The 27,500-nt window shown below is 42.5% G+C and overlaps 1 protein-coding gene across 1 annotated transcript in view; it reads right to left on the bottom strand.

Moving 5' to 3' along the window:
- Nucleotides 1-27,500, bottom strand: part of hmga2 (high mobility group AT-hook 2) — a 93,872-nt gene that overhangs the window by 10,140 nt on the left and 56,232 nt on the right. The window contains exon 4 of the mRNA XM_041869243.2: nt 5,090-5,119. Within this exon, the coding sequence (XP_041725177.1) occupies nt 5,090-5,119 (30 nt within the window). The remainder of the gene's footprint in view (nt 1-5,089; nt 5,120-27,500) is intronic.

Raw genomic sequence — 27,500 nt, 5'->3', positions numbered from 1 at the left:
TACATTTCTAACTGTCACTTCATTCAAAATACATATCTAACTGACACTTCATTCAAACTACATTTCTAACTGTTACTTCATTCAAACTACATATCTAACTGTCACTTCATTCAAACTACATTTCTAACTGTCACTTCATTCAAACTACATTTCTAACTGTCACTTCATTCAAACTACATATCTAACTGTCACTTCATTCAAACGACATATCTAACTGTCACTTCATTCAAACTACATATCTAACTGTCACTTCATTCAAACTACATATCTAACTGCTACTTCATTCAAACTACATATCTAACTGTTACTTCATTCAAACTACATATCTAACTGTCACTTCATTCAAACTACATATCTAACTGTCACTTCATTCAAACTACATATCTAACTGTCACTTCATTCAAACTACATATCTAACTGTCACTTCATTCAAACTACATATCTAACTGACACGTCATTCAAACTACATATCTAACTGTCACTTCATTCAAACTACATATCTAACTATCACTTCATTCAAACTACATATCTAACTGTCACTTCATTCAAACTACATATCTAACTGACACTTCATTCAAACTACATATCTAACTGACACTATATTCAAACTACATATCTAACTGTCACTTCATTCAAACTACATATCTAACTGTCACTTCATTCAAACTACATATCTAACTGTCACTTCATTCAAACTACATATCTAACTGACACTTCATTCAAACTACATATCTAACTGTCACTTCATTCAAACTACATATCTAACTGTCACTTCATTCAAACTACATATCTAACTGTCACTTCATTCAAACTACATATCTAACTGACACTTCATTCAAACTACATATCTAACTGTCACTTCATTCAAACTACATATCTAACTGTCACTTCATTCAAACTACATATCTAACTGTCACTTCATTCAAACTACATATCTAACTGTCACTTCATTCAAACTACATATCTAACTGTCACTTCATTCAAACTACATATCTAACTGTCACTTCATTCAAACTACATATCTAACTGTCACTTCATTCAAACTACATATCTAACTGTCACTTCATTCAAACTACATATCTAACTGTCACTTCATTCAAACTACATATCTAACTGTCACTTCATTCAAACTACATATCTAACTGTCACTTCATTCAAACTACATATCTAACTGTCACTTCATTCAAACTACATATCTAACTGTCACTTCATTCAAACTACATATCTAACTGTCACTTCATTCAAACTACATATCTAACTGTCACTTCATTCAACCTACATATCTAACTGTCACTTCATTCAAACTACATATCTAACTGTCACTTCATTCAACCTACATATCTAACTGTCACTTCATTCAAACTACATATCTAACTGTCACTTCATTCAACCTACATATCTAACTGTCACTTCATTCAAACTACATGTCTAACTGTCACTTCATTCAAACTACATATTTAACTGACACTTCATTCAAACTACATATCTAACTGTCACTTCATTCAACCTACATATCTAACTGTCACTTCATTCAAACTACATATCTAACTGTCACTTCATTCAACCTACATATCTAACTGTCACTTCATTCAAACTACATGTCTAACTGTCACTTCATTCAAACTACATATTTAACTGACACTTCATTCAAACTACATATCTAACTGTCACTTCATTCAACCTACATATCTAACTGTCACTTCATTCAAACTACATATCTAACTGTCACTTCATTCAAACTACATATCTAACTGTCACTTCATTCAAACTACATATCTAACTGACACTTCATTCAAACTACATATCTAACTGACACTTCATTCAAACTACATATCTAACTGTCACATCATTTGGTGGAGAAAAGGAAAATGGAGTAACCAGGCAGACAGGTTCATCGTGGGTGTTCCCTTGCTTCTTTCCCATGGGGGAACACGCTTCAGAACACAACACACCCCTGGATAAACATTTATGCAACGTTTCAAAAGCGACTCAAACCCAAGTCTGCTGGACAGTCATTGCGGTTTGTTTTGACTAACAAAAGCCGACCCTACACAAAGGCAGACTACGCCAAATGACATCTCCATCTGTGAGGGGATTTGCAGTGTGTGTGTGTGTGTGTGGAGGGGATAGGAGTGGAGAAGGATGGGAGATTCCTCACATAGCTCATGAAACTATTTAAAGGCAATGCTACCAAATACTAATTGAGTGTATGTAAACTTCTGACCCACTGAGAATGTGATGAAATAAATAAAAGCCGAAATAAATAACTATTAATCTGACATTTCACATTCTTAAAATAAAGTGGTGATCCTAACTGACCTAAGACAGGGAATTTTTACTTGGACTAAATGTCAATTTATTGTGAAAAACTGAGTTTAAATGTATTTGGCTAAGGTGTATGTAAACTTCCGACTTTCAACCGTATATGATGGGATGTATAGACATTACGGACAGTATGTGGATAGAAGATTTAGTATATCTGTAGAAGACGTGGATAGAATAGTATATGTTAAATAGGATGAGCCTTGACTAGAATATAGTACATAGCTCATGATTCTTGGTGATGATTCTGCTGAGTTATGACCTCTCCTCACTCACTCAGGGTCTAAGCTAATCTCCAGGCCATCGCCTCCCCACGACCACCACGCGCACGCACGCACGCACGCACGCACGCACGCACGCACGCACGCACGCACGCACGCACGCACGCACGCACGCACGCACGCACACGCACGCACACACACACACACACACACACACACACACACACACACACACACACACACACACACACACAAATACCTACAGTACTGTAACCCTCACTCACCCCAAATACCTACAGTAGAGCACTGCTTCTCTTTCCTGATGGCTTCTCTGTTCTCTACTGCTCTCCACAACAAGCCAACAAAAACACCAAGGTTCATGAGGTCTTAATAAGAGTGTACATAAAGCCAGAGATACCAGTCAGTTTAATAAAGAGTTAAACAGGTACAGTGCATTCGGGAAAGTATTCAGACCCCTTGACTTTTTCCACATTTTGTTACGTTACAGCCTTATTCTAAAATGGATGAAATCGTTTTTCCCCCCCTCATCAATCTACACACAGTACCCCATAATGACTAAGCAAAAACAGTTTTTTTTGCAAATGTATTACAAATAAAAAACGTAAATATCACATTTACATAAGTATTCAGACCCTTTACTCAGTACTTTGTTGAAGCACCTTTGGCAGCGATTACAGCCTTGAGTCTTCTTGGGTTTGACGCTACAAGCTTGGCACACCTGTATTTGGGGAGCTTCTCCCATTCTTCTCTGCAGATCCTCTCAAGCTCTGTCAGGTTGGATGGGGAGGGTTGCTGCCCAGCTATTTTCAGGTCCCTCCTGAGATGTTCAATCGGGTTCAAGTCTGGGCTCTGGCTGGGCCACTAAAGGACATTCAGAGACTTGTCCCGAAGCCACTCCTGCGTTGTCTTGGTTGTGTGCTTCGGGTCGTTGTTCTGTTGGAATGTGAACCTTCGCCCCAGTCTGAGGTCCTGAGTGCTCTGGAGCAGGTTTTCATCAAGGATCTCTCTGTACTTTGCTCCGTTCATCTTTCCCTCGATCCTGACTAGTCTCCTAGTCCCTGCCGCTGAAAAACATCCCCACAGCATGATGCTGCCACCACCATGCTTCACCGTAGGGGTGGTGCCAGATTTCCTCCAGACGTGACGCTTGGCATTCAGGCCAAAGCGTTCAATCTTGGTTTCATCAGACCAGAAAATCTTGTTTCTCATGGTCTGAGAGTCTTTAGGGGCCTTTTGGCAAACTCCATGCGGGCTGTCATGTGCCTTTTACTGAGGAGTGGCTTCCATCTGGCCACTCTACCATAAAGGCCTGATTGGTGGAGTGCTGCAGAGATGGTTGTCCTTCTGGAAGTTTCTCCCATCTCCACAGAGGAACTCTGGAACTCTGTCAGAGTGACTATCGGGTCCTTGGTCACCTCCCTGACCAACCCCCTTCTCCCCCGACTGCTCAGTTTGGTCGGGCGGCCAGCTCTAGGAAGAGTCTTGGTGGTTCCAAACTTCTTCCATTTAAGAATGATGGAGGCCACTGTGTTCTTGAGGACCTTCAATGCTGCAGACATTTTTTGGTACCCTTCCTGTGCCTCGACACAATCCTGTCTCAGAGCTCTATGTCCAATTCCTTCGACATCATGGCTTGGTTTTTGCTCTGACATGCACTGTCAACTGTGGGACCTTTATATAGACAGGTGTGTGCCTTTCCAAATCATGTCCAATCAATTGAATTTACCACAGGTGGACTCCAATCAAGGATGATCAATGGAAACAGGATGCACCTGAGCTCAATTTCGAGTCTCATAGCAAAAGGGTCTGAATACTGATGTAAATAAGGTGTTATAATATATATTTTTAAAATATAAATTTGCTAACATTTCTAAAAACCTGTTTTTGCTTTGTCATTATGGGGTATTGTTTGTAGATTGATGAGGGGGGAAAACATTAATTTAATCCATTTTAGAATAAGGCTGCAATGTAATAAAATGTGGAAGAAGTCAAGGGGTCTGAATACTTTCCGAAGGCACTGTATGAGTGCCTATGTGTAGGTTTAGTTGCCTTGTGTACAGTAGGGTTCTACATCCCAAATGCCACCCTATTCCCTATATAGTGCACTACTTTAGACCAGAGAATGGCACCCTATTCCCTATATAGTGCACTACTTTAGACCAGGACCCATAGTAGTGCAGTATAAAGGGAATAGGGTGCCATTTGGGAAGCAGAACCCCCTAGGTGAGACAAGAATTGACAGCAACAACATACATGATAAGAGCTGTGGTGACTAGAGGACAACTGTTCTCAGTGGTGATGGACGGACAGACACTGACAGACAGAGACGTGTATGTGACCGATGGGTTGTGGAAATGGAAATGTCGGTTCAGAGGGCGGGGGGGGGAGTATTAGGATGTTAGGATACAACCCGCTGGGCATAGATGTCTATTCAACGTCTATTCTTCGTTGGTTCAACGTCATTTCATTGAAATGACGTGGAAACAACGTTGATTCAACCAGTGAGAATCCTTCATATCACATACCTGAGCGGGCTTTTGGACCACCTGCTGTGGCTGCAAGAGGAAAGAGAGAGAAGTGGGTTACAATTTAGCCTGGGTCAAGAGAACATCACAACATGCCTGTTTAATACACTCGGAAAGTGGGGACGTCGTAGAAAGTAAACATTACTGAAGACACTTTGCTGTTTTGGAGACAGCGCCACGTTTGCTAGTAAAGAGATTTGCAGTGATTTATTAACAGTAAGTGAATTGTTTCGTCTCAGTTAGACAAGTTGCTTAGCCTAGCTAGCTAAAATGGTTTAAAGTTAGTTAGAAACAGTTTACACTATTTTGCTACTAACCATAATGCTGCCGTAGAAGGAGGAGGAGTAGAAGGAAGAGGAGGAGGAGGAGGAACAGGAGGATGAGGAGGAGGAAGAGGAGGAGGAGGAAGAGGAGGAGGAGGAGGGAGGAGGAGGAAGAAGAGGAGGAACAGGAAGAGGTGAGGAAGAGGAAGAGGAGGAGGAGGATTAAGAGGAGTAGGAAGAGGAAGAGGAGGAGGAAGAGGAGGAAGAGGAGGAGGAGAAAGAGGAGGAGGAGGAAGAGGAGGAACAGGAGGAGGAGGAGGAAGAGGAGGAACAGGAGGAGGAGGAGGAAGAGGAGGAGGAGGAGGGCGATGACTAACAAAGCTCAGATTGTCTCCTAGGACAGGAAGTATCTGTAAAACCAGCGCTGGACAGCTGGGTCTTTCTGTTAGTAACGAGGGTAGAACAAATACATCAAGAGTCCCCAGTGTTAGGAAGCCAAGCGTACTGTACACACACGCATGCACACACACACATACACATACACACACACATACACACACACATACACACACACACGTTCCATGCCCCCCTGGATGGGGATGGTTGTGAACAGCTGGTGAGTTCTGTGCCAGCTCTGTGCTGGATGCCAGCGGCCGGTGTATGTCTGTGTGTGTGTGTGTGTGTGTGTGTGTGTATGTGTATGTGTGTGTGTGTGTCAACACTGGATGGGGTCAGGATAGAGGCATGCCAACACTGGCCATGAAGGAACATGCTTCCACATTACACTAACAGGATACACCCTATTCCCTATGTAGTGCACTACTTTAGATAGGGCACTGGCACCCTATTCCCTATGTAGTGCACTACTTTAGATAGGGCACTGGCACCCTATTCCCTATGTAGTGCACTACTTTAGATAGGGCCCTGGCACCCTATTCCCTATGTAGTGCACTACTTTAGATAGGGCACTGGCACCCTATTCCCTATGTAGTGCACTACTTTAGATAGGGCACTGGCACCCTATTCCCTATGTAGTGCACTACTTTTGACCAGAGCATCGAGGGGACCTGTCTAAAAACGTCTGACGTGCACGTCACGGCTTCTTTAGAGGCCCAGCGTTGTCACGGCTGTCCTCCTGTCTGTGTGGAGCGAGGTGGAACGGCGGACAGTTCATTCATTCAATACCTAGGATCGTGACGCTTGCCATCCAACCCCGCCGCTGTTAACTGTAAATCCTCAAAAAAGACGTCACAGGAAAACACCCACTCACTGATGCTGGAGCACAATCACCGACCTTTAAAAACACTCAGATTCAAGCTATTCAGACTTCTTCTTCTTCTTTCAGTCACTGGCAGCATCCCAAATGGCACGCTGTTCATTTTATAGTGCACTCCTTTTGACCAGGGCCCTGGGGAACAGGATGCCATTCACCCACTGAATATCCATCCGGTGCTTTAACAAGCAGCAGCACAAAGCTCAGTCTGAAGGACAACATGATGAAGTTTACCAGATTAAAAACATTAAACTGTATTAAAACATGACGCAAGCCTTTACAGAGTGCTTGGACGGAACAGAAATATTTGGATGATTCATTGACTGAATAACTGCACAGGGTTTAGTTTAGGCTTGAGTCATATCATTAAATCAACTTATAAACCAGTTCATAATAACAAAATGCATTATCTATAGGAGGTAGTTATACCCTGCCTTCCAAAGTTAAAGGTACAAACTTAATTCCCCATCATAGTGTATCTAGGATGAAACATTCCACAATATGCCAGAGTTGTAACGCTATTCCGTTAAGCACAGAAGTCTCTCTCTCTCTGTCTCTCTGTCTCTCTCTCTCTCTGTCTCTCTGTCTCTCTCTCTCTCTGTCTCTCTCTCTCTCTCTGTCTCTCTCTCTCTCTCTGTCTCTCTCTCTCTCTCTCTCTCTCTCTCTCTCTCTGTCTCTCTCTCTCTGTCTCTCTGTCTCTCTCTCTCTCTCTGTCTCTCTCTCTCTCTCTGTCTCTCTCTCTCTCTCTCTCTCTCTCTCTCTCTCTCTCTCTCTCTCTCTCTCTCTCTCTCTCTCTCTCTCTCTCTCTCTCTCTCTCTCTGTGAAGCCCCCTCTTCATCCTCTCTCCTTTCAGCCCAAATCAGAGCCCCTCTCCTTTTACCACAAAGGGGAAATCACAGCTTTGTCTTTCACAAGGCCTGGTCTTTGAAGTAGTCTCAGCCTGACACTATGAATCACGCTTAGACCGACACACACACACACACACACACACACACACACACACACACACACACACACACACACACACACACACACACACACACACACACACACACACACACACACACACTCACAGACAGACACAGACACAGACTCAGAGATAGTGCGTGCACGGGGATAGTGCACATGCACAAGGAGTGTGTGGTGGAGCGACACAGTAAACTAAAGGTATGCTGCTCAGTGCTCATGTCTCTCTGTCTGTCTGTCTGTCTGTCTGTCTGTCTGTCTGTCTGTCTGTCTGTCTGTCTGTCTGTCTGTCTGTCTGTCTGTCTGTCTGTCTGTCTGTCTGTCTGTCTGTCTGTCTGTCTGTCTGTCTGTCTGTCTGTCTGTCTATCGGTCTCTCTCTCTGTCTGTCTGTCTGTCTGTCTGTCTGTCTGTCTGTCTCTCTCTTTTGCTCCCCTCCATAGGTAGCTATAGGACCCCCCTCCACCGTTAGGTCCTCATCACCTCTGTAACACAATACTGTTCTAAGAATGCACAGCTTTGGGTGCTCCACTCTGCTAAACCACATAGCCTGTCTTCTCTTGAAAGCCAGGTCTGCCTATGGCAGCCTCTCTCAATAGCAAGAACATGCTCACTGAGTCTGTACATAGTCAAAGCATTCCTTAAGTTTTGGTCAGTCACAGTGGTCAGGTATTCTGTCACTGTGTACTCTCTGTTTAGGGCCAAATAGCATTCCAGCTTGCTCTGTTTTTTGGTATATTCTTTCTAATGTGTCAAGTAATTATATTTTTGTTTTCTCATGATTTGGTTGGGTCTAATTGTGTTGTTGTCCTGGGGCTCTGTGGGGTCTGTTTGTGTTTGTGAACAGAGCCCCAGGACCAGCTTACTTAGGGGACTCTTCTCCAGGTTCATCTCTCTGTAGGTGATGGCTTTGTTATGGAAGGTTTGGGAATCGCTTCCTTTTAGGTGGTTGTAGAATTTAATGGCTCTTTTCTGGATTTTGATAAGTAGCAGGTATCGGCCTAATTCTGCTCTGCATGCATTATTTGGTGTTTTACATTGTACACGGAGGATGTTTTTGCAGAATTCTGCATGCAGAGTCTCAATTTGGTGTTTGTCCTATTTTGTGAATGATTGGTTGGTGAGCGGACCCCAGACCTCACAACCATAAAGGGCAATGGGTTCTATAACTGATTCAAGTATTTTTAGCCAGATCCTAATTGGGATGTCAAATGTTATGTTCCTTTTGATGGCATAGAAGGCCCTTCTTGCCTTGTCTCTCAGATCGTTCACAGCTTTGTGGAAGTTACCTGTGGCGCTGATGTTTAGGCCGAGGTATGTATAGTTTTTTGTGTGCTCTAGGGCAACGGTGTCTAGATGGAATTTGTATTTGTGGTCCTGGCAACTGGACCTTTTTTGGAACACCATTATTTTTGTCTTACTGAGATTTACCGTCAGGGTCCAGGTCTGACAGAATCTGTGCAGAAGATCTAGGTGCTGCTGTAGGCCCTCCTTGGTTAGTGACAGAAGCACCAGATCATCAGCAAACAGTAGACATTTGACTTCAGATTCTAGTAGGTTGAGGCCGGGTGCTGCAGACTGTTCTAGTGCCCTCGCCAATTCGTTGATATATATGTTGAAGAGGGTGGGGCTTAAGCTGCATCCCTGTCTCACCCCACGGCCCTGTGGAATTAAATGTGTGTGTTTTTTTGCTAATTTTAACTGCCCACTTGTTGTTTGTGTTCATGGATTTTATAATGTTGTATGTTGTTCCCCCAACAAGAGATCATGTCCTTATTCATTTTTAGCCAAATGTAAAATGTTCCTGTTTTGATTAATTTCATAGAATGGGTTAGGTCTGCTCTTTACCAAATTAGCATACCCCCTGAGTCCCTTCCCTGTTTCACACCTGGTAGTTTAGTGGATGGGACTACCAGCTCTCTGTAACCTAGAGGGCAACCAGTGGGCTTGTCTCCTCCATACCTTGTACGATGACAATGTCTGTATTTTCAATTTATTGATGAAGTCTGGGTTCCTGCTCTTTAGGCCAAAGGCAAATGACCTCAGAACTTGTACAGTGCATTCGGAAAGTATTCAGACCCCTTTACTTTTTCCACATTTTGTTACGTTACAGCCTTATTCTAAAATTGATTTAAAAAATAAATGTCCTCATCAATCTACACACAATACCCTATAATGACAAAGCAAAATCTGGGTTTTAGAATTTTTAGCATAAGTATTCAGACCCTTTACTCAGTACTTTGTTGAAGTACCTTTGGCAGCGATTACAGCCTTGTGTCTTCTTGGGTATGACGCTACAAGCTTGGCACATCTGTATTTGGGGAGTTTCTCCCATTCTTCTCTGAAGATCCTCTCAAGCTCTGTCAGGTTGGATGGGGAGCGTTTCTGCACAGCTATTTATAGATCTAATAGAACACTTTAACTACCTGTCTAATAGAACACTTTAACTACCTGTCTAATAGAACACTTTAACTACCTGGTCTAATAGAACACTTTAACTACCTGTCTAATAGAACACTTTAACTACCTGGTCTAATAGAACACTTTAACTACCTGTCTAATAGAACACTTTAACTACCTGTCTAATAGAACACTTTAACTACCTGGTCTAATAGAACACTTTAACTACCTGTCTAATAGAACACTTTAACTACCTGGTCTAATAGAACACTTTAACTACCTGTCTAATAGAACACTTTAACTACCTGTCTAATAGAACACTTTAACTACCTGTCTAATAGAACACTTTAACTACCTGGTTTAATAGAACACTTTAACTACCTGTCTAATAGAACACTTTAACTACCTGTCTAATAGAACACTTGAACTACCTGTCTAATAGAACACTTTAACTACCTGTCTAATAGAACACTTTAACTACCTGTCTAATAGAACACTACCTGTCTAATAGAACACTTTAACTACCTGTCTAATAGAACACTTTAACTACCTGTCTAATATAACACTTTAACTACCTGGTCTAATAGAACAATTTAACTACCTGTCTAATAGAACACTTTAACTACCTGTCTAATAGAACACTTTAACTACCTGTCTAATAGAACACTTTAACTACCTGTCTAATAGAACACTTTAACTACCTGTCTAATAGAACAATTTAACTACCTGTCTAATAGAACACTTTAACTACCTGTCTAATAGAACACTTTAACTACCTGGTCTAATAGAACACTTTAACTACCTGGTCTAATAGAACACTACCTGTCTAATAGAACACTTTAACTACCTGTCTAATAGAACACTTTAACTACCTGTCTAATAGAACACTTTAACTACCTGTCTAATAGAACACTTTAACTACCTGTCTAATAGAACACTTTAACTACCTGGTCTAATAGAACAATTTAACTACCTGTCTAATAGAACACTTTAACTACCTGTCTAATAGAACACTTTAACTACCTGTCTAATAGAACACTTTAACTACCTGTCTAATAGAACACTTTAACTACCTGTCTAATAGAACACTTTAACTACCTGTCTAATAGAACACTTTAACTACCTGTCTAATATAACACTTTAACTACCTGGTCTAATAGAACACTTTAACTACCTGGTCTAATAGAACACTACCTGTCTAATAGAACACTTTAACTACCTGTCTAATAGAACACTTTAACTACCTGTCTAATAGAACACTTTAACTACCTGGTCTAATAGAACACTTTAACTACCTGTCTAATAGAACACTTTAACTACCTGTCTAATAGAACACTTTAACTACCTGTCTAATAGAACACTTTAACTACCTGTCTAATAGAACACTTTAACTACCTGGTCTAATAGAACACTTTAACTACCTGTCTAATAGAACACTTTAACTACCTGTCTAATAGAACACTTTAACTACCTGTCTAATAGAACACTTTAACTACCTGTCTAATAGAACACTTTAACTACCTGTCTAATAGAACACTTTAACTACCTAGTCTAATAGAACACTTTAACTACCTGGTCTAATAGAACACTTTAACTACCTGTCTAATAGAACACTTTAACTACCTGTCTAATAGAACACTTTAACTACCTGTCTAATAGAACACTTTAACTACCTGTCTAATAGAACACTTTAACTACCTGGTCTAATAGAACACTTTAACTACCTGTCTAATAGAACACTTTAACTACCTGGTCTAATAGAACACTTTAACTACCTGTCTAATAGAACACTTTAACTACCTGTCTAATAGAACACTTTAACTACCTGTCTAATAGAACACTTTAACTACCTGTCTAATAGAACACTTTAACTACCTGTCTAATAGAACACTTTAACTACCTGTCTAATAGAACACTTTAACTACCTGTCTAATAGAACACTTTAACTACCTGTCTAATAGAACACTTTAACTACCTGGTCTAATAGAACACTTTAACTACCTGTCTAATAGAACACTTTAACTACCTGGTCTAATAGAACACTTTAACTACCTGTCTAATAGAACACTTTAACTACCTGGTCTAATAGAACACTTTAACTACCTGTCTAATAGAACACTTTAACTACCTGTCTAATAGAACACTTTAACTAGCTGGTCTAATAGAACACTTTAACTACCTGTCTAATAGAACACTTTAACTACCTGGTCTAATAGAACACTTTAACTACCTGTCTAATAGAACACTTTAACTACCTGGTCTAATAGAACACTTTAACTACCTGTCTAATATAACACTTTAACTACCTGTCTAATAGAACACTTTAACTACCTGTCTAATAGAACACTTTAACTACCTGTCTAATAGAACACTTTAACTACCTGTCTAATAGAACACTTTAACTACCTGTCTAATAGAACACTTTAACTACCTGTCTAATAGAACACTTTAACTACCTGGTCTAATAGAACACTACCTGTCTAATAGAACACTTTAACTACCTGTCTAATAGAACACTTTAACTACCTGGTCTAATAGAACACTAACACCTGTCTAATAGAACACTTTAACTACCTGTCTAATAGAACACTTTAACTACCTGTCTAATAGAACACTTTAACTACCTGTCTAATAGAACACTTTAACTACCTGTCTAATAGAACACTTTAACTACCTGTCTAATAGAACACTTTAACTACCTGTCTAATAGAACACTTTAACTACCTGTCTAATAGAACACTTTAACTACCTGTCTAATAGAACACTTTAACTACCTGGTCTAATAGAACACTTTAACTACCTGTCTAATAGAACACTTTAACTACCTGTCTAATAGAACACTTTAACTACCTGTCTAATAGAACACTTTAACTACCTGTCTAATAGAACACTTTAACTACCTGTCTAATAGAACACTTTAACTACCTGGTCTAATAGAACACTTTAACTACCTGTCTAATATAACACTTTAACTACCTGGTCTAATAGAACACTTTAACTACCTGGTCTAATAGAACACTTTAACTACCTGTCTAATAGAACACTTTAACTACCTGTCTAATAGAACACTTTAACTACCTGGTCTAATAGAACACTTTAACTACCTGTCTAATAGAACACTTTAACTACCTGTCTAATAGAACACTTTAACTACCTGTCTAATAGAACACTTTAACTACCTGTCTAATAGAACACTTTAACTACCTGGTCTAATAGAACACTTTAACTACCTGGTCTAATAGAACAATTTAACTACCTGTCTAATAGAACACTTTAACTACCTGGTCTAATAGAACACTTTAACTACCTGTCTAATAGAACACTTTAACTACCTGGTCTAATAGAACACTTGAACTACCTGTCTAATAGAACACTTTAACTACCTGGTCTAATAGAACACTTTAACTACCTGTCTAATAGAACACTTTAACTACCTGTCTAATAGAACACTTTAACTACCTGTCTAATAGAACACTTTAACTACCTGTCTAATAGAACACTTTAACTACCTGTCTAATAGAACACTTTAACTACCTGTCTAATAGAACACTTTAACTACCTGTCTAATAGAACACTTTAACTACCTGTCTAATAGAACACTTTAACTACCTGGTCTAATAGAACACTTTAACTACCTGTCTAATAGAACACTTTAACTACCTGGTCTAATAGAACACTTTAACTACCTGTCTAATAGAACACTTTAACTACCTGGTCTAATAGAACACTTTAACTACCTGTCTAATAGAACACTTTAACTACCTGTCTAATAGAACACTTTAACTACCTGGTCTAATAGAACACTTTAACTACCTGTCTAATAGAACACTTTAACTACCTGGTCTAATAGAACACTTTAACTACCTGTCTAATAGAACACTTTAACTACCTGGTCTAATAGAACACTTTAACTACCTGTCTAATATAACACTTTAACTACCTGTCTAATAGAACACTTTAACTACCTGTCTAATAGAACACTTTAACTACCTGTCTAATAGAACACTTTAACTACCTGTCTAATAGAACACTTTAACTACCTGTCTAATAGAACACTTTAACTACCTGTCTAATAGAACACTTTAACTACCTGGTCTAATAGAACACTACCTGTCTAATAGAACACTTTAACTACCTGTCTAATAGAACACTTTAACTACCTGGTCTAATAGAACACTACCTGTCTAATAGAACACTTTAACTACCTGTCTAATAGAACACTTTAACTACCTGTCTAATAGAACACTTTAACTACCTGTCTAATAGAACACTTTAACTACCTGTCTAATAGAACACTTTAACTACCTGTCTAATAGAACACTTTAACTACCTGTCTAATAGAACACTTTAACTACCTGTCTAATAGAACACTTTAACTACCTGTCTAATAGAACACTTTAACTACCTGGTCTAATAGAAAACTTTAACTACCTGTCTAATAGAACACTTTAACTACCTGTCTAATAGAACACTTTAACTACCTGTCTAATAGAACACTTTAACTACCTGTCTAATAGAACACTTTAACTACCTGTCTAATAGAACACTTTAACTACCTGGTCTAATAGAACACTTTAACTACCTGTCTAATATAACACTTTAACTACCTGTCTAATAGAACACTTTAACTACCTGTCTAATAGAACACTTTAACTACCTGTCTAATAGAACACTTTAACAACCTGTCTAATAGAACACTTTAACTACCTGTCTAATAGAACACTTTAACTACCTGTCTAATAGAACACTTTAACTACCTGTCTAATAGAACACTTTAACTACCTGTCTAATAGAACACTTTAACTACCTGGTCTAATAGAACACTTTAACTACCTGTCTAATAGAACACTTTAACTACCTGTCTAATAGAACACTTTAACTACCTGTCTAATAGAACACTTTAACTACCTGTCTAATAGAACACTTTAACTACCTGTCTAATAGAACACTTTAACTACCTGTCTAATATAACACTTTAACTACCTGTCTAATAGAACACTTTAACTACCTGTCTAATAGACCACTTTAACTACCTGGTCTAATAGAACACTTTAACTACCTGTCTAATAGAACACTTTAACTACCTGTCTAATAGAACACTTTAACTACCTGTCTAATAGAACACATTAACTACCTGTCTAATAGAACACTTTAACTACCTGGTCTAATAGAACACTTTAACTACCTGTCTAATAGAACACTTTAACTACCTGTCTAATAGAACACTTTAACTACCTGGTCTAATAGAACACTTTAACTACCTGGTCTAATAGAACACTTTAACTACCTGTCTAATAGAACACTTTAACTACCTGTCTAATAGAACACTTTAACTACCTGTCTAATAGAACACATTAACTACCTGTCTAATAGAACACTTTAACTACCTGGTCTAATAGAACACTTTAACTACCTGTCTAATAGAACACTTTAACTACCTGTCTAATAGAACACTTTAACTACCTGGTCTAATAGAACACTTTAACTACCTGTCTAATAGAACACTTTAACTACCTGTCTAATAGAACACTTTAACTACCTGGTCTAATAGAACACTTTAACTACCTGTCTAATAGAACACTTTAACTACCTGTCTAATAGAACACTTTAACTACCTGGTCTAATAGAACACTTTAACTACCTGTCTAATAGAACACTTTAACTACCTGTCTAATAGAACACTTTAACTACCTGGTCTAATAGAACACTTTAACTACCTGTCTAATAGAACACTCTAACTACCTGTCTAATTGAACACTTTAACTACCTGTCTAATAGAACACTTTAACTACCTGTCTAATAGAACACTTTAACTACCTGTCTAATTGAACACTTTAACTACCTGTCTAATAGAACACTTTAACTACCTGTCTAATTGTCACGCCCTGGCTCTGGGGACTCTCGTATGTTGAGCCAGGGTGTTAGGTTCTAGTTTTGTGTTTCTATGTTGGCCAGGGTGGCTCCCAATCAGAGACGGCTGTTGCTCGTTGTCTCTGATTGGGAGCCATACTTAGGTAGCTGTAAGGCATTCGCTTTGGTGTGGTTTCTTGTTCCTTTTGATTTGTGTTTGTATCGAAGGACTTCACGTTTCGTTTGTTGTTTTGTTCGCTGTGGTGTACAATAAAATAAATATGTACGCATCTCACGCTGCGCCTTGGCCCGCTTCTTTTCAAGACGATCGTGACAGAAGAAACCACCACGACTGGGTCAAGCAGCGTGATGAGGAGAAAGGTTGGAATTACGAGAAGTGGAGAGAGAATTGGACGAGAACCATGGAGGCCTGGTCCACGGGGGAGAGACAAGCCCAGAATTTTTTTAGGGGGGGGCTCACGCCGTGGACGACGGGGCAGCAGGAGTACGGGATAGAGTGGTTCAGAGGGTTGGCAGAGGAGGCCGCCAGGTTAAGGGAGTTACTGGACACCAGGGGGAAGGAGTATGTAGAGGCACGGCGAGAGGTACTGGGGTGTGTTGCCAGTCCGGTCCGGCCCGTTCCTGATCCCCGCTTAGGGCCAGTGGCGTGTGTTCCCAGTACGGTTCGGCCTGTTCCTGCCTCTCGCACCGAGCCTGTGGTGCGCGTCGCCAGCCCGGTCCGGCCTGTTCCTGTCCCTCGCGCCAAGCCTGTGGTGCGCGTCGCCAGCCCGGTCCGGCCTGTTCCTGCTCCCCGCACCAAGCAAGTGGTGCGCTTCATCGGCCCGGTTCGGCCCGTCTCTGCTCCCCGCACCAAGCCAATGGTGCGCTTCGTCAACCCGGTTCGGCCCGTCCCTGCTCCCCGCACCAAGTCAATGGTGTGCGTCGTCAGCCCGGTCCGGCCTGTTCCTGCTCCCCGCACCAAGCAAGTGGTGCGCTTCATCGGCCCGGTTCGCCCGGCCTCTGCTCCCCGCACCAAGCCAATGGTGCGGCCGTCAGCCCGTCCGCCCGTCCCTGCTCCCCGCACCAAGCCTGTGGTGCGTGCGTCAGTCCGGCACAGCCCGTGCCTGTTCCACTGGTGCCTGGTCCGGCACCGGTCAGCTGCTCCACTCCGGAGCTAGAGCAATCCGCTCCACCAGTGTTCAGTCCAGCTCCGGCCAGCAGGGCCAGACCGGATCAGGGGCGCTTTGGGGGGTTAGAGAGGGAGTGGGAGTCATGCCCGGAGCCGGATCCACCGCCGAGGCGGAGTGCCCACCCGGTCCCTCCCCTGTTGTGTTTGGTTGGCGCGCCGGAGTCCGCGCCTTTGGGGGGTACTGTCACGCCCTGGCTCTGGGGACTCTCGTATGTTGAGCCAGGGTGTTAGGTTCTAGTTTTGTGTTTCTATGTTGGCTAGGGTGGCTCCCAATCAGAGACGGCTGTTGCTCGTTGTCTCTGATTGGGAGCCATACTTGGGTAGCTGTAAGGCATTCGTTTGGTGTGGTTTCTTGTTCCTTTTGATTTGTGTTTGTATCGAAGGGACTTCACGCTTTCGTTTGTTGTTTTGTTCGCTGTGGTGTACAATAAAAGAAATATGTACGCATCTCACGCTGCGCCTTGGCCCGCTTCTTTTCAAGACGATCGTGACACTAATAGAACACTTTAACTACCTGTCTAATAGAACACTTTAACTACCTGTCTAATAGAACACTTTAACTACCTGTCTAATAGAACACTTTAACTACCTGTCTAATGGAACACTTTAACTACCTGTCTAATAGAACACTTTAACTACCTGGTCTAATAGAACACTTTAACTACCTGTCTAATAGAACACTTTAACTACCTGTCTAATAGAACACTTTAACTACCTGGTCTAATAGAACACTTTAACTACCTGTCTAATAGAACACTTTAACTACCTGTCTAATAGAACACTTTAACTACCTGTCTAATAGAACACTTTAACTACCTGTCTAATAGAACACTTTAACTACCTGTCTAATAGAACACTTTAACTACCTGTCTAATAGAACACTTTAACTACCTGGTCTAATAGAACACTTTAACTACCTGTCTAATAGAACACTTTAACTACCTGTCTAATAGAACACTTTAACTACCTGTCTAATAGAACACTTTAACTACCTGTCTAATAGAACACTTTAACTACCTGGTCTAATAGAACACTTTAACTACCTGTCTAATAGAACACTTTAACTACCTGGTCTAATAGAACACTTTAACTACCTGTCTAATAGAACACTTTAACTACCTGTCTAATAGAACACTTTAACTACCTGTCTAATAGAACACTTTAACTACCTGTCTAATAGAACACTTTAACTACCTGTCTAATAGAACACTTTAACTACCTGGTCTAATAGAACACTTTAACTACCTGTCTAATAGAACACTTTAACTACCTGTCTAATAGAACACTTTAACTACCTGTCTAATAGAACACTTTAACTACCTGTCTAATAGAACACTTTAACTACCTGGTCTAATAGAACACTTTAACTACCTGTCTAATAGAACACTTTAACTACCTGTCTAATATAACACTTTAACTACCTGTCTAATAGAACACTTTAACTACCTGTCTAATAGAACACTTTAACTACCTGTCTAATAGAACACTTTAACTACCTGTCTAATAGAACACTTTAACTACCTGTCTAATAGAACACTTTAACTACCTGTCTAATAGAACACTTTAACTACCTGTCTAATAGAACACTTTAACTACCTGGTCTAATAGAACACTTTAACTACCTGTCTAATAGAACACTTTAACTACCTGTCTAATAGAACACTTTAACTACCTGTCTAATAGAACACTTTAACTACCTGGTCTAATAGAACACTTTAACTACCTGGTCTAATAGAACACTTTAACTACCTGTCTAATATAACACTTTAACTACCTGTCTAATAGAACACTTTAACTACCTGTCTAATAGAACACTTTAACTACCTGTCTAATAGAACACTTTAACTACCTGTCTAATAGAACACTTTAACTACCTGTCTAATAGAACACTTTAACTACCTGTCTAATAGAACACTTTAACTACCTGTCTAATAGAACACTTTAACTACCTGGTCTAATAGAACACTTTAACTACCTGTCTAATAGAACACTTTAACTACCTGTCTAATAGAACACTTTAACTACCTGTCTAATAGAACACTTTAACTACCTGTCTAATAGAACACTTTAACTACCTGTCTAATAGAACACTTTAACTACCTGTCTAATAGAACACTTTAACTACCTGTCTAATAGAACACTTTAACTACCTGTCTAATAGAACACTTTAACTACCTGGTCTAATAGAACACTTTAACTACCTGTCTAATAGAACACTTTAACTACCTGTCTAATAGAACACTTTAACTACCTGTCTAATAGAACACTTTAACTACCTGGTCTAATAGAACACTTTAACTACCTGTCTAATAGAACACTTTAACTACCTGTCTAATAGAACACTTTAACTACCTGGTCTAATAGAACACTTTAACTACCTGTCTAATAGAACACTTTAACTACCTGTCTAATAGAACACTTTAACTACCTGTCTAATAGAACACTTTAACTACCTGTCTAATAGAACACTTTAACTACCTGTCTAATAGAACACTTTAACTACCTGTCTAATAGAACACTTTAACTACCTGTCTAATAGAACACTTTAACTACCTGTCTAATATAACACTTTAACTACCTGGTCTAATAGAACACTTTAACTACCTGTCTAATAGAACACTTTAACTACCTGTCTAATAGAACACTTTAACTACCTGGTCTAATAGAACACTTTAACTACCTGTCTAATAGAACACTTTAACTACCTGTCTAATAGAACACTTTAACTACCTGTCTAATAGAACACTTTAACTACCTGTCTAATAGAACACTTTAACTACCTGGTCTAATAGAACACTTTAACTACCTGTCTAATAGAACACTTTAACTACCTGTCTAATGGAACACTTTAACTACCTGTCTAATAGAACACTTTAACTACCTGTCTAATAGAACACTTTAACAACCTGTCTAATAGAACACTTTAACTACCTGTCTAATAGAACACTTTAACTACCTGTCTAATAGAACACTTTAACTACCTGTCTAATAGAACACTTTAACTACCTGTCTAATAGAACACTTTAACTACCTGTCTAATAGAACACTTTAACTACCTGTCTAATAGAACACTTTAACTACCTGTCTAATAGAACACTTTAACTACCTGTCTAATAGAACACTTTAACTACCTGTCTAATAGAACACTTTAACTACCTGTCTAATAGAACACTTTAACTACCTGTCTAATAGAACACTTTAACTACCTGTCTAATAGACCACTTTAACTACCTGGTCTAATAGAACACTTTAACTACCTGTCTAATAGAACACTTTAACTACCTGTCTAATAGAACACTTTAACTACCTGTCTAATAGAACACATTAACTACCTGTCTAATAGAACACTTTAACTACCTGGTCTAATAGAACACTTTAACTACCTGTCTAATAGAACACTTTAACTACCTGTCTAATAGAACACTTTAACTACCTGGTCTAATAGAACACTTTAACTACCTGGTCTAATAGAACACTTTAACTACCTGTCTAATAGAACACTTTAACTACCTGTCTAATAGAACACTTTAACTACCTGTCTAATAGAACACATTAACTACCTGTCTAATAGAACACTTTAACTACCTGGTCTAATAGAACACTTTAACTACCTGTCTAATAGAACACTTTAACTACCTGTCTAATAGAACACTTTAACTACCTGGTCTAATAGAACACTTTAACTACCTGTCTAATAGAACACTTTAACTACCTGTCTAATAGAACACTTTAACTACCTGGTCTAATAGAACACTTTAACTACCTGTCTAATAGAACACTTTAACTACCTGTCTAATAGAACACTTTAACTACCTGGTCTAATAGAACACTTTAACTACCTGTCTAATAGAACACTTTAACTACCTGTCTAATAGAACACTTTAACTACCTGGTCTAATAGAACACTTTAACTACCTGTCTAATAGAACACTCTAACTACCTGTCTAATTGAACACTTTAACTACCTGTCTAATAGAACACTTTAACTACCTGTCTAATAGAACACTTTAACTACCTGTCTAATTGAACACTTTAACTACCTGTCTAATAGAACACTTTAACTACCTGTCTAATTGTCACGCCCTGGCTCTGGGGACTCTCGTATGTTGAGCCAGGGTGTTAGGTTCTAGTTTTGTGTTTCTATGTTGGCCAGGGTGGCTCCCAATCAGAGACGGCTGTTGCTCGTTGTCTCTGATTGGGAGCCATACTTAGGTAGCTGTAAGGCATTCGTTTGGTGTGGTTTCTTGTTCCTTTTGATTTGTGTTTGTATCGAAGGACTTCACGTTTCGTTTGTTGTTTTGTTCGCTGTGGTGTACAATAAAATAAATATGTACGCATCTCACGCTGCGCCTTGGCCCGCTTCTTTTCAAGACGATCGTGACAGAAGAAACCACCACGACTGGGTCAAGCAGCGTGATGAGGAGAAAGGTTGGAATTACGAGAAGTGGAGAGAGAATTGGACGAGAACCATGGAGGCCTGGTCCACGGGGGAGAGACAAGCCCAGAATTTTTTTAGGGGGGGGGCTCACGCCGTGGACGACGGGGCAGCAGGAGTACGGGATAGAGTGGTTCAGAGGGTTGGCAGAGGAGGCCGCCAGGTTACGGGAGTTACTGGACACCAGGGGGAAGGAGTATGTAGAGGCACGGCGAGAGGTACTGGGGTGTGTTGCCAGTCCGGTCCGGCCCGTTCCTGATCCACGCTTAGGGCCAGTGGCGTGTGTTCCCAGTACGGTTCGGCCTGTTCCTGCCTCTCGCACCGAGCCTGTGGTGCGCGTCGCCAGCCCGGTCCGGCCTGTTCCTGTCCCTCGCGCCAAGCCTGTGGTGCGCGTCGCCAGCCCGGTCCGGCCTGTTCCTGCTCCCCGCACCAAGCAAGTGGTGCGCTTCATCGGCCCGGTTCGGCCCGTCTCTGCTCCCCGCACCAAGCCAATGGTGCGCTTCGTCAACCCGGTTCGGCCCGTCCCTGCTCCCCGCACCAAGTCAATGGTGTGCGTCGTCAGCCCGGTCCGGCCTGTTCCTGCTCCCCGCACCAAGCAAGTGGTGCGCTTCATCGGCCCGGTTCGGCCCGTCCCTGCTCCCCGCACCAAGCCAATGGTGCGCTGCCGTCAGCCCGGTCCGGCCGTCCCTGCTCCCCGCACCCAAGCCTGTGGTGCGCGTCGTCAGTCCGGCACAGCCCGTGCCTGTTCCACTGGTGCCTGGTCCGGCACCGGTCAGCTGCTCCACTCCGGAGCTAGAGCAATCCGCTCCACCAGTGTTCAGTCCAGCTCCGGCCAGCAGGGCCAGACCGGATCAGGGGCGCTTTGGGGGGTTAGAGAGGGAGTGGGAGTCATGCCCGGAGCCGGATCCACCGCCGAGGCGGAGTGCCCACCCGGTCCCTCCCCTGTTGTGTTTGGTTGGCGCGGCCGGAGTCCGCGCCTTTGGGGGGGGGTACTGTCACGCCCTGGCTCTGGGGACTCTCGTATGTTGAGCCAGGGTGTTAGGTTCTAGTTTTGTGTTTCTATGTTGGCCAGGGTGGCTCCCAATCAGAGACGGCTGTTGCTCGTTGTCTCTGATTGGGAGCCATACTTAGGTAGCTGTAAGGCATTCGTTTGGTGTGGTTTCTTGTTCCTTTTGATTTGTGTTTGTATCGAAGGACTTCACGTTTCGTTTGTTGTTTTGTTCGCTGTGGTGTACAATAAAAGAAATATGTACGCATCTCACGCTGCGCCTTGGCCCGCTTCTTTTCAAGACGATCGTGACACTAATAGAACACTTTAACTACCTGTCTAATAGAACACTTTAACTACCTGTCTAATAGAACACTTTAACTACCTGTCTAATGGAACACTTTAACTACCTGTCTAATAGAACACTTTAACTACCTGTCTAATAGAACACTTTAACTACCTGGTCTAATAGAACACTTTAACTACCTGTCTAATAGAACACTTTAACTACCTGGTCTAATAGAACACTTTAACTACCTGTCTAATAGAACACGTTAACTACCTGGTCTAATAGAACACTTTAACTACCTGTCTAATAGAACACTTTAACTACCTGTCTAATAGAACACTTTAACTACCTGGTCTAATAGAACACTTTAACTACCTGTCTAATAGAACACTCTAACTACCTGTCTAATTGAACACTTTAACTACCTGTCTAATAGAACACTTTAACTACCTGTCTAATAGAACACTTTAACTACCTGTCTAATGGAACACTTTAACTACCTGTCTAATAGAACACTTTAACTACCTGGTCTAATAGAACACTTTAACTACCTGTCTAATAGAACACTTTAACTACCTGTCTAATAGAACACTTTAACTACCTGGTCTAATAGAACACTTTAACTACCTGTCTAATAGAACACTTTAACTACCTGTCTAATAGAACACTTTAACTACCTGTCTAATAGAACACTTTAACTACCTGTCTAATAGAACACTTTAACTACCTGTCTAATAGAACACTTTAACTACCTGTCTAATAGAACAATTTAACTACCTGGTCTAATAGAACACTTTAACTACCTGTCTAATAGAACACTTTAACTACCTGTCTAATAGAACACTTTAACTACCTGTCTAATAGAACACTTTAACTACCTGTCTAATAGAACACTTTAACTACCTGGTCTAATAGAACACTTTAACTACCTGTCTAATAGAACACTTTAACTACCTGGTCTAATAGAACACTTTAACTACCTGTCTAATAGAACACTTTAACTACCTGTCTAATAGAACACTTTAACTACCTGTCTAATAGGTCTACAGAGGAGAGGATTCTGGTGGCTCTGGGTAGAGAGAGACTTCCTGACAGGCTACAGACACTGCGCTATGGAAAGGTCTCTCCCAGTGTTGGGGATGGAGAAAGTTAGGAGGGTGGCAAGTAATTCATCATTCGGTAAAAGCCACAGACCTCCATGAAGATGAGAGAGACAGAGAGAGAGAGAGAGGTTACATCTTATATTATCAGCGAGGAGACGGAGACAGACAGCCTTTCCACTCAGAGGGCTACGGTCAATTCCCTGCTTCTTTCCGAGCGGAACTCGGATGCCAGTTGCAAGCTCTGCCACATCCTGCTTCTAGAAGAATAACAACGGCCACAGTGTCTGTCCGGATGCATCCCAAATAGCACCCTGTTCCCTATAGTGTACTACTTTTGACCAGGGCCCTATGGGAATAGGGTGCCATTTGGGAGGCTGTAACGACGGGGCGGAGCTGAAACAGAAACATGAGCAAGACGTAGTGTCTGTTCTGATGTCCAGGATCCACTTCATTGAACTACACTTCCTGGAAAGAGAAAGAGAAAACAATCTAGATAAATTCTCTCTCTCTCTCTCGCTCTCTCCCCTCTCTCTAGCTCTCTCCCCCTCTCTCTCTCTCCCCTCTCCCTCTCTCTCCCCCCCCTCTCTCTCTCTCTCTCTCTCTCCCTCTCTCTCGCTCTCTCTCCCCCCTCTCTCTCTCTCTCTCTCTCTCCCCTCTTTCCTCTCGTTCTCTCTCTCCTTCCTGGACTGCACCAGACGGTAGTTTGTCCCAGAGCCAACCTGTTTCCTCTCCTCCTCCATCCTTCCCTCTCCCTCCCTCCCTCCCTCCCTCCCACCCTCCCTCCCACCATGCACTATATCAGAGGAGTAGGAGTAAGATAAGCAGGTCCGTCAGACAGACAGGCAGTTACATCTTGTTCCAGTCTTTGAGCTTGTCCTAACCCTAACAGCTTCACTGTAATCAGTCCACTATGGGCCCTGGTCAAAAGTACACTCTTAGTTAAAAAAGGTTCCAAAAGGGGTTCTTCGACTGTCCCCATAGGAGAACCCTTTCTGGTTCCAGGTAGAACTATTTTGGATTCCATGTAGGACCCTCTGGGGGAAAGGTTTCTACATGGAACCCAATAGGGTTCTACCTGGAACCAAAAAGGGTTCTTCAAAGGTTTCTTATCCTATGGGGAGACAGCCGAAGAACCCTTTTAGGTCCTAGACAGTAGTGTTCAGTCCCAGAACCCTTTAGGTCCTGGGACTGAACACTACCGTGGTATAAACAGAGCAGGATGAACTATATCGTGTTAGCCCTCTCGCCCTCTGACGTCATACTGTATACCATCACACAACTACCCATTACTTCATGATAGAACACTGGGTGACTGACAAGATAGGTGTTGTCATGGAGTTAGGCAGCCCCTGGCACAGGTAGCCTGGACACCAAGCCCACAGATATCCTGGACACCAAGCTCACAGGTAGCCACATGTAGCCAAGCTAACAGGTAAGCTAACAGGTAGCCTTGATACCAAGATCACAGGTAAGCTAATAGGTAGCCTTCATACCAAGCTAACAGGTAAGCTAATAGGTAGCCTTCATACCAGGCTAACAGGTAAGCTAACAGGTAGCCTTCATACCAAGCTAACAGGTAAGCTAACAGGTAGCCTTCATACCAAGCTAACAGGTAAGCTAATAGGTAGCCTTCATACCAAGCTATCAGGTAAGCTAATAGGTAGCCTTCATACCAAGCTAACAGGTAAGCTAATAGGTAGCCTTCATACCAAGCTAACAGGTAAGCTAATAGGTAGCCTATGGCACCAAGCTCACAGGTAAGCTAATAGGTAGCCTATGGCACCAAGCTCACAGGTAAGCTAATAGGTAGCCTATGGCACCACGCTAACAGGTAAGCTAATAGGTAGCCTATGGCACCACGCTAACAGGTAAGCTAATAGGTAGCCTATGGCACCAAGCTAACAGGTAAGCTAATAGGTAGCCTATGGCACCACGCTAACAGATAAGCTAATAGGTAGCCTATGGCACCACGCTAACAGGTAAGCTAATAGGTAGCCTATGGCACCAAGCTAACAGGTAAGCTAATAGGTAGCCTATGGCACCAAGCTAACAGGTAAACTAATAGGTAGCCTATGGCACCAAGCTAACAGGTAAGCTAATAGGTAGCCTATGGCACCACGCTAACAGGTAAGCTAATAGGTAGCCTTCATACCAAGCTATCAGGTAAGCTAATAGGTAGCCTTCATACCAAGCTAACAGGTAAGCTAATAGGTAGCCTTCATACCAAGCTAACAGGTAAGCTAATAGGTAGCCTATGGCACCAAGCTCACAGGTAAACTAATAGGTAGCCTATGGCACCAAGCTCACAGGTAGCCTGATCAAGATCCAAAGGCAGGCGTAGGTAGTTCCCAGTGAGGGAGCAGCAGCAAGTCAGGGCAGAGTCTGAGTGGGGCGTGTCAGGGCAGAACTCAGGGCAGAGTCTGAGTGGGGCGTGTCAGGGCAGAGTCTGAGTGGGGCGTGTCAGGGCAGAACTAAGGGCAGAGTCTGAGTGGGGCGTGCCAGGGCAGAACTAAGGGCAGAGTCTGAGTGGGGCGTGCCAGGGCAGAACTAAGGACAGAGTCTGAGTGGGGCGTGCCAGGGCAGAACTAAGGCCAGAGTCTGAGTGGGGCGTGCCAGGGCAGAACTCAGGGCAGAGTCTGAGTGGGGCGTGCCAGGGCAGAACTAAGGGCAGAGTCTGAGTGGGGCGTGCCAGGGCAGAACTAAGGGCAGAGTCTGAGTGGGGCGTGCCAGGGCAGAACTAAGGGCAGAGTCTGAGTGGGGCGTGCCAGGGCAGAGTCTGAGTGGGGCGTGCCAGGGCAGAACTAAGGGCAGAGTCTGAGTGGGGCGTGCCAGGGCAGAACTAAGGGCAGAGTCTGAGTGGGGCGTGCCAGGGCAGAGTCTGAGTGGGGCGTGCCAGGGCAGAACTAAGGGCAGAGTCTGAGTGGGGCGTGCCAGGGCAGAACTCAGGGCAGAGTCTGAGTGGGGCGTGCCAGGGCAGAACTAAGGGCAGAGTCTGAGTGGGGCGTGTCAGGGCAGAACTCAGGGCAGAGTCTGAGTGGGGCGTGCCAGGGCAGAACTAAGGACAGAGTCTGAGTGGGGCGTGCCAGGGCAGAGTCTGAGTGGGGCGTGTCAGGGCAGAACTAAGGGCAGAGTCTGAGTGGGGCGTGCCAGGGCAGAGTCTGAGTGGGGCGTGCCAGGGCAGAACTAAGGGCAGAGTCTGAGTGGGGCGTGCCAGGGCAGAACTAAGGGCAGAGTCTGAGTGGGGCGTGCCAGGGCAGAGTCTGAGTGGGGCGTGCCAGGGCAGAACTAAGGGCAGAGTCTGAGTGGGGCGTGCCAGGGCAGAACTCAGGGCAGAGTCTGAGTGGGGCGTGCCAGGACAGAACTAAGGGCAGAGTCTGAGTGGGGGCGTGTCAGGGCAGAACTCAGGGCAGAGTCTGAGTGGGCCGTGCCAGGGCAGAACTAAGGGCAGAGTCTGAGTGGGGGCGTGCCAGGGCAGAGTCTGAGTGGGGCGTGTCAGGGCAGAACTAAGGGCAGAGTCTGAGTGGGGCGTGCCAGGGCAGAACTAAGGGCAGAGTCTGAGTGGGGCGTGCCAGGGCAGAACTCAGGGCAGAGTCTGAGTGGGGCGTGCCAGGGCAGAACTAAGGGCAGAGTCTGAGTGGGGCGTGCCAGGGCAGAACTA

The sequence above is a fragment of the Coregonus clupeaformis genome, unplaced genomic scaffold, assembly GCF_020615455.1.
Source record: "Coregonus clupeaformis isolate EN_2021a unplaced genomic scaffold, ASM2061545v1 scaf0454, whole genome shotgun sequence".
NCBI lineage: Eukaryota > Metazoa > Chordata > Actinopteri > Salmoniformes > Salmonidae > Coregonus > Coregonus clupeaformis.
The sequence above is the reverse complement of the archived record's forward strand: the minus strand, read 5'-3'. Positions and strand labels throughout refer to the sequence as shown.